Raw genomic sequence first — 8,294 nt, 5'->3', positions numbered from 1 at the left:
GCGAGCGACGGAAGTGGAGTTCGGGTTACTGCTATATTTGGAGGTCGCCCGTAACGTGTTGTAGGGTAAATACAAAATAACGAGTTGGATCCAAATCATAGTTAGTTAATTAGGATTCGGCAAAAATTCGGTATGGGTATAATTCGGATAAAATTCATCTTCTAATTTTTAAATTCGTTGAAAAATACGGCTAAAAAACGGATTTGTCAATTATTCGGATACGTGATTTATACGGATATTATACGTTCACCAATTAAAAATTCGGGATCAAAAATTCGGCTATTAAATTAAATTTGTTTTCTTTCAAGATTTATGCTGTTAGTATAAATATTCATATTTCTTAAGAATATAAGAATAAAGAGCTACAAAACTAAGCTAATTAAGTTAAAAAAAAATAGCAAACTGTATTATACCTTAAAATAAATAAATAATTAAGCAAATAAGAAGTTAAGATAGTCTATAAAAAATTAAATCTTTTTGATAGAGTGATATCTTTTTTTTCGGGAGGGGAAATGATTTTTTTTTTTTCTATTTTGTGCAACGTGAACAGGAATTTTTTTTTTTTTGTGAGGCGAGACACGCTGGAGCGCTTGCGCTCGAGCGCGAGCGCTCGCTCGCGAGCCACGAGGTCCGCAACCAACGCCATCGCACTCGCGCTCGCGCTCGCGAGCCGCGAGGCCCGCGACTGCAAGGCCGCGTCTTTTTGGTGAATAATTCGGTGCGCGAATTATTCGCGAATTCGTATTTTTACCCAAAAATACACGTTTTTTTCCGAATTTTTCAGAAAAATACGAATTCGTCCGTTTAATTCATTTTTTCAAAAATTCGCGAATTAACTAACCATGGTCCAAATAACTACCCAACTCTTATCGGGCCAGTAGAATTCTTGGTCCATTGGGCCCTAAATAGCTCGTTGTTCAAATCAGGCCCATAACTTTTTGGACAAACTACAAGCAAACAAACCTGCACTTTTCAGCACATCTCATTCACCTCGATACAGCCTTTTTGTGTTCTTAGAATGAAAGCCAGGCTATATATGTACTAAATTCCCATAACTGGGACCTGAGCTTCGGAGTGCCGTGGCTGTAACGCCCCCAATAGTACTGATTCCGATCAGTTTATATGAAACCTACACGCTAGTAATAATAACTGGGCTTAAGCATTTTGGGCCGGTGGTTCGGCCCAACGAGTTATTGTTGCTAGCGGGTCAGGTCGTTACAATTGGTATCAGAAACGAATACCGGCCGGAAGTGTGAGAACTAAGTGCTATGCGGGACAAAGTGCTACACCAACGGGTTTGGTGGGAGCCACCTCTTGAACCCGTAGGAGCCACCTCTAGAATCTCACATCGCCTGGTAATGGTCCTGGTCTGTCTGTCTGTCTGTGATCTAGTTTGGACCCGACGAGGACGTCAGGGTCTAAACAGGGGGAGTTTGTAACGCCCTCAATAGTCCCACATCGAATGGGATACTGGTTCCGATCAGTTTATATGAGGCCTACCGCTAACAATAATAATTGGGCTTAAGCATTTTGGACCAGTAGTTTGGGCCCAACGAGTTATTATTGTTAACGGGTCGGGTCGTTGCAATTGTCACGCCCCGAACCCGAGGCATAACAGACGCCACATATCTACTAAATTAGTAAATATGCAAGGCTACAGAATCAGGCAGATAACAAGTAAAAGATAATCACAAAGTTTCTATTAAATCCAAATAGTCAAAAGATGAGGCTAATAATTTAATTTCAACTAGAATCAAAAGAAAATATCATATAAGCAGAACTAACGTTTATTATGCAACGCAAACAAAATTTAGTCTAACAAGTACTCTAAATAACAAATATGGGTACGAAGAATTAACAAAGTAGAAACAGATAAACAAATGGTTATCTACGAAGTTCAAAATTCATATCTAAATGCAATAGAAAGAAGACGAAAAAGGCTAGAATCAAATCTAGCTACATCTAACGTTCACTCGCTCCCAGCCCCGCCCTGCGAATCAGTCTCAGTACCTGGGTAAGCAACCATACACCACATTAGTCAGATTAAGCATACAAATAATTAAATATACAAATTAATTTAAGCGACTGGTTTTTAATTTGCAAGGTTTCGAAAGTAAGAATTATCAAAATTTAAAAATTCAGATCGAATTGAAACTATAAATTTACAAAGCATTTCTTTTTCAACATATAAACGAAGTAAACATTAAGTCTCCGGCACCTAACTATATCATATGATCCGTTGGCGAGATCCAAAGACACCCGAAGGCGTAAACAAAACAGAGGCACCCGAAGGTGCAACAAAACAGAGGCGCGGATAGGCGTAGGCACCCGAAGGCGCAAACAAAACAGAAGCGCGGATAAGCGCAGGCACCCGAAGGCGCAATACAAAGACGAAACTTGCTTCTATAACAAAATACATGTCGACATGGCCAACATAGCATAGCAAAATACCAGGAGACATCATAATTCAAAAATTATCCAGTCACTAATTTACAAAACAGATTATCAAATTTCAAAAGTTCATTTTGCTAAAAGGACCTGTCAATCACAGTTGAAGCTCAATTTACAGAAATATTTAACAATATGCTTAACCCTTAATTTTAAAATCTACAAGATAAGATTTTCATACAATCGGAATATTTTCCTAAATTATCTTATGAAGAACTAACGGGTGTCCGGTCGCTTACCTCAAAAGCGGCTTCTAAGCTAAGAAGCTATCCAGTCGAAAATCGCACAAAAATCAATCGTCGGAACCTAAAATAGAGATATACGATTCTCTATAAGCTAACTAAAATGAACATGCAAAGAGCATACAATTATAATTAGCAGACAATTTATCCAAGGTTTAAATTGGATAGGCTCACATCGGTGACAATTCGATTACAAAGGTATGCAAATAGGTCAAGATAGAACACAGGGATTTAGAATATTAAATTCGACGAAACTCAATTAACAATCAAAGAAGATGATGAGTTTCAAAGATTAAAATATTCAAAGAAGCAAGATAACATGAATGAAGTTTTAAATAATAAACAAAGGATCTAATGCTCGAAAAGAGGGTTTTCAGATGTTGAAATATTAATAGGCAATTTACAATTAGATGAGATCGAAATTAGAAACAAAACGAAATTCGCCCTCTCATAGGCGTTTCATCGAACATATAATGGGCATTCCAAAAATGTGTAGAATGTACGCAGTTTACACAACTAAATTTTATGGAGGATGTGAGATATAAAATTTGACAGTTCAAAAGACAAGAAAAAGATCACAACGAATCAGATTTCTAATGGTTTATAATCCCAAACATTAAGATATAAGTATTCAAAATAATCATACAACAATGAATAAGGAATTAGATCTTGTCAAGAATAATGTAAGGAAATAAAAAGAAAAAGACCTTGAAGGCGGAAAGACGATAACGAATCAACATATCGATGGATGAGGATTACAGCGGCGATGATTGCGAATACGGATGACTGCGGCGATCAGACGACGTCGCGAGCGCACGTGCAGAACGGCCGGGGTCATACAGTTGCGGTGAGGGGGGAGAGATGGTCGAGTGAGGGAGAGAGGAGTTGTGCGGGAGAAAAGAAAAAGAAAAGGATCGGGTGAGGGTTGTCTAGGGAAAAAATTAATTAAGTTAGATACTAATAAAATAACAAAATGCTGCCGAGTCCCTCGAAGATTGGAAATTACGAGAAGGTCCAAACTTAAAATGAATAGGAGTCAAAACAAAAGCTTCAAAACTACGGGGTGTTACAGTGGCGGCGCTAACAGTTACACCTAAGCACCATGTGATTTGTTATGGCGAGCTTCAGAGTTTCACAGCTGCGATTTTGGTAAAATCCAACCTCTTAACTCCTGCTTCTACTTCTACAGTAGAGAAAAAGTTTAGCGAAGTGATATGTCGTGGATTATAGACTTGACAAACTTGCTGTCGACATGATTGGACAACCATCCATGTGCCAGCGTGAATTGCTCTTGTGTTTCGAATATGGCATGCTTCGGAGAGAAGGAATATTTGAAGACGTACAATTCAAAATAATTGTCCTAATCCTTTTTTTTAATTCTCTTAAGCTTTCAACTAATATAGAACTTCAAGAGCACATGCTATCCAATTATGCTGCTGAAAAACTTGTGTCAGCTTAGCTTTTGGGTAGGATCAACTTAATTCAACAATTAAAAACTCACATATGCTTCCGCAGGGGAAGCTGCTGGAATCTGTTGACCTCAAAGCCACACATAATCAATAGATGTAGGGGCGGCGTCCAGGCCCAGGGCTCGAGACACGGAGCACAAACCGGGCGATTGGTGGCTGGTCCTTAGAAATCCGGCATGGTTCGGGAAAAAGGCGGATGTACATGTATCTGTTCTTCTCGACCGATAAATACCTGAACCAGTTCACAAAATGAGAAAACAGTCTTAATTTCTTGCACTTTAGCATGTGTCTTCATTACTATTCGCACAAAAAATTACATCAATTTCAACCCTGCACTTTACCATCGTCTAAAGTAGACTTTAAACTTGAGATGGTATATCACATCGGTTCTATACATAAACGTGTGTTCAGAGTACAACCAATGTAATAGTTCTAAAACAAAAACAAAATATGTCCTTTGCTAGAGCTACCAAAATTAATTTGAATTTATGCTTTTCTACTGCATTAAAAATAACCACAGTTGTATGGCAGCTCGTTTTCATAAAGTTTGGAAACAAATACAACAATCATTCCAAATTTTTAAAACCGTTTGAGATACTGATAAAATGCAAAGACGAATTGGTGCTGTTGGTTCCCCCGAATCTTTGGTCAGATAAAATTACTCAACCAAACATTAAAAATTTTTTAGTAGAAGATAAAAGAATGTGCATTTCTTTGATTGATCACCCTTTGACGTCTTGTTGTTATGATTTGAATTTTTGGAGTTAACTAGGTTGGCAATTTTGTTAAATTTGATGGCTCCATTTACTATTTTCTTTAATTGTTCAATTGTATTTGCTTAAAAGTGATTATAAACACAATTTGATAGCATCACCAATAAATTTAATAAAATCACAACTTTAATTGTTAATTAAATAAAATTAATTTCTTCTGGCTAATTTTTTTAAATTTCTTCTAATTATTTTTTTCTAACTTTGGTTGGCTAAGGGTATCCGACCCAAACTTCAAGAGGGTCAGGCATATTTTTCCCTTTTCATATTATTACTGAGACATGGGAATGGGCTACACAATAAGTATATTTTAAGGTGAAAGTATATTAAGCAAACCCATTTAATTAGACTACACAAAATTCAAAAATTTTGATTTTACTATTTGATTCGAGTCATTTGATGGTTTTTTCCCTTTAAAATTTGAATGAATCATTTAGTATAACAAGCGATGCGTCCAAATTTTGTAACAAAAGAGTCATCAAATAACTAAAATCAAAAGTAAGCGAAGGAAGATGCGACAATTTATTCCAGGAAATCCCCAACGAAAAATGCACACAATTCCTTCTTTTCGATCCAATTGGTCATAACCACTACCTGCATTACACAAAATTGTGCACCACAAATAGGAGCTAGCGAATAGACCTGCAATCCCAAGCAGTAAAATAAAGAGTTAACTACATATGTATCCTTACAAAGCAATGAAATTGCATGTTTGTCCCCAAAAGTTTTTTTAGTTATCAAATAAATCTCTTCAGAGCTGCATAATTTGCAAGAATATCCTTCTCTAATATCTATTGATTGAATAGTTAAAATTGACCTATCTTCTATAAAATGACCATTCTACACTTCAATAAATACCTTTTAAATTATATTTAACATCATTTATCACTTTTAATATTTTAATTTTAAATTCCGCATCATGAAGTATATTTTTATACAAGAGTAACTGTCCTAAAGGTGAAAATTGAACGGTCAACTAATAGTAATCAACTTGGAAGGATAAATTTGTATATTTTGAAGCTTTAAAGGAATCTATTTGATAATTATAACTTTGCAGGAATAAATCTGCAATTTTGCAGGATACATATAAATTTTCAAAAAACTAAAAAGTTTTACAGTTTGACTAATCAAAATAGTTCATAGGTCACAAAAGTTTCATACCTTATTACATATAATTTTTGTCGGGGTTATTTCACATGTGTCCCTACAAAGTTTTAAAATTGTGGATTTTATTCCCGTAAAGTTTTAACTATCAAATATATCCACCTAAAACTTCAAAAATCTGCAAATTTATTACTATAGGTTGACTACCCCTTAACTCTTTACCATTTAAACTGTTATATCCTCCTCTCGCGCCCCCTCAGAAAAATAGTTGGTTTAAAATTTAAAATGTAGGAACAGAATAAATTTTTATCACAAAATTTTTGCGGGAACTACGAAAAGTCGGATATATTTGCAAATTTGCATTTGTCCAAAGAAAGTTTTAATTTTTTTAGAATTAGAATAAAAGATTTTATCTAAGTTGAACAGATCAACTAACGGAGAAGGGATATTTTTTTGCATTATGCCGTAAGACAAGCTAAATGGGATATATCATATGTATATATATATATATTATACTAGTACTTTATATATAATATATATATATATATGACGATAACTAAAACATTATATAGGAATAAATATGCGAATTTATCACTTTCTAGAGATGCATATATGCAATTAAACCCTAATATTTCAATAATTTAGTCGAAAAGAACCCAAAAAAAACATAAACACAAAATAAAACATAAACCCTAAAAAATTGGGGAAAAGAAGAGAATCGAACGAGACCAGTTCCAGAATCCGAGCTTGAAGGGGTCGGATCGTCGGTACGAGGAGGGGCCGAAGCTCTCGATCCGCCACTGCGCCAAGCGCGAGATCGTCTCCACCTTCGCATCGGGCGCGTTTCCTCCTCCAGAGGAGGTCATCGCCATTTCTCTCTCTCTATCGATAGAGAGAGAGAGAGAGAGTGTGTGTGCGTGTGTGTTAGAGAGAGAGAGAGAGAGAGAGGGAGAGTGGGGGAGTGCTTTTTGGAGTTACTGGAGTAATGGATAGAAAAGGGAGAAATTGTTGCCAGCACCGGGTGTACGAATGCGTCTCGTAGACCTCCAACTCAGCTCAGCCTAGGGATGCAAATGGATTCGGGTTGGTGGAGCTTCCGCCTGTTCCGTTTAGGCTTATATCTACGCATTAGAATTTCAGGACTCTTAAATATAGGGACGGTAGTTCAATTGGAATTAGGATTTAAGAGTGATCGATGTGATCGTAAATGCTTCCGAAATCTAAAATTATCATAATTCTACTCAGTTTTAGAATACACGAAAAATTAATCAAATCCTAGTCAGAGTAGGCATTGTTGTATTATATATTTACGCCAAACCTACATACATAGACATGTTTCTTCGTGAGAGAGAAGATACTAAGGCTAGGAAGAAGATGATGAAGAATTCTTTGAACGTGCATGTTCGGTCGGTTTGGGCAGGGAATATCGACTATGAGTTCTCCCTCATCCGCTCTCTTGTTAAGCAGTACCCTTTCGTCGCGATCGATACGGAGTTTCCTGGTGTCGTCTTCAAGTCCAAGACCAACCCCTGGTGCCTCTCGTCGGAGAAGAGGTACGCTCTACTGAAGATGAACGTCGACAACCTTTGCCTCATCCAGGTGGGTCTCACCCTCTCCGACGCCGACGGCCGACTTCCTGACCTGGGCACGAACGGTGCCGCGCACTTCATCTGGGAGTTCAACTTCCGAAACTTCGACCTACGATGCCACGCTCACAATGCCGACTCCATAAAGATGCTACAAGATCAAGGAGTAAACTTTGCGGCGCTCCGCATCCACGGTGTTGACTTCCGCCACTTCAGAAGGCTAATCCTGTCGTCGGGCCTCCTCTACAACCCGAACGTGACGTGGATAACCTTTCATGGCTCTTCCGACTTCGCGTACGTTATGAAAACTCTCACCGGCATCGACCTACCAATGCAGATGAAAGACTTCCTCTTAGTGCTCAAGCACTTCTTCGGACCGCGCGCTTACGATATGAAGCATATGATAAAATTCTGCGACGGACTTTACGGAGGGCTCGAGAGCGTGGCTACGCAATTGCGGGTGGAGCGGATGGTTGGGAGGAGGCACCAGGCCGGATCGGATTCGCTACTGATGCTGCAGATCTTTATGAGAATGAAACAGGTCTGTTTCGCTGCGGACGACACGCGCATGGAGAAGCATATGGGTGTGATTTACGATTTGGAGTTGGAAGATCCTACAGTGCGTCCTGCTGCTGCAGCACTAGTACAAGGCCCGCTGGAAGTAGTTTTTTGCGG

The 8,294-nt window shown here is 38.0% G+C and overlaps 1 protein-coding gene and 1 long non-coding RNA gene across 3 annotated transcripts; one reads left to right on the top strand and one right to left on the bottom strand.

The window, feature by feature from the left end:
* Positions 1–1,744: 1,744 nt before the first annotated feature.
* Positions 1,745–7,000, bottom strand: LOC109705324. Of its 2 annotated transcripts, XR_002214698.1 has the most exons (4): positions 6,763–7,000; positions 4,192–4,391; positions 2,688–2,754; positions 1,745–2,010 (listed from the first exon to the last, which is right to left on the bottom strand). It is a non-coding gene; the product is annotated as an uncharacterized LOC109705324 (long non-coding RNA). The 2 variants fall into 2 exon arrangements; XR_002214697.1 differs by lacking the exon at positions 2,688–2,754 and having other exon boundaries at positions 1,755–2,010.
* Positions 7,001–7,365: 365 nt separating this feature from the next.
* Positions 7,366–8,280, top strand: LOC109705323 (probable CCR4-associated factor 1 homolog 11; the record flags this gene model as incomplete). The annotated part of the gene is made up of 1 exon (XM_020226059.1): positions 7,366–8,280. A coding segment is annotated over exon 1 (915 nt), but the record flags the coding sequence as incomplete, so codon positions are not given.
* Between the last annotated feature and the right edge of the window lie 14 nt (positions 8,281–8,294).

This window comes from Ananas comosus, unplaced genomic scaffold (genome assembly GCF_001540865.1).
Source record: "Ananas comosus cultivar F153 unplaced genomic scaffold, ASM154086v1, whole genome shotgun sequence".
Lineage (NCBI taxonomy): Eukaryota > Viridiplantae > Streptophyta > Magnoliopsida > Poales > Bromeliaceae > Ananas > Ananas comosus.
This window is presented reverse-complemented; position numbering and strand designations above follow the sequence as displayed.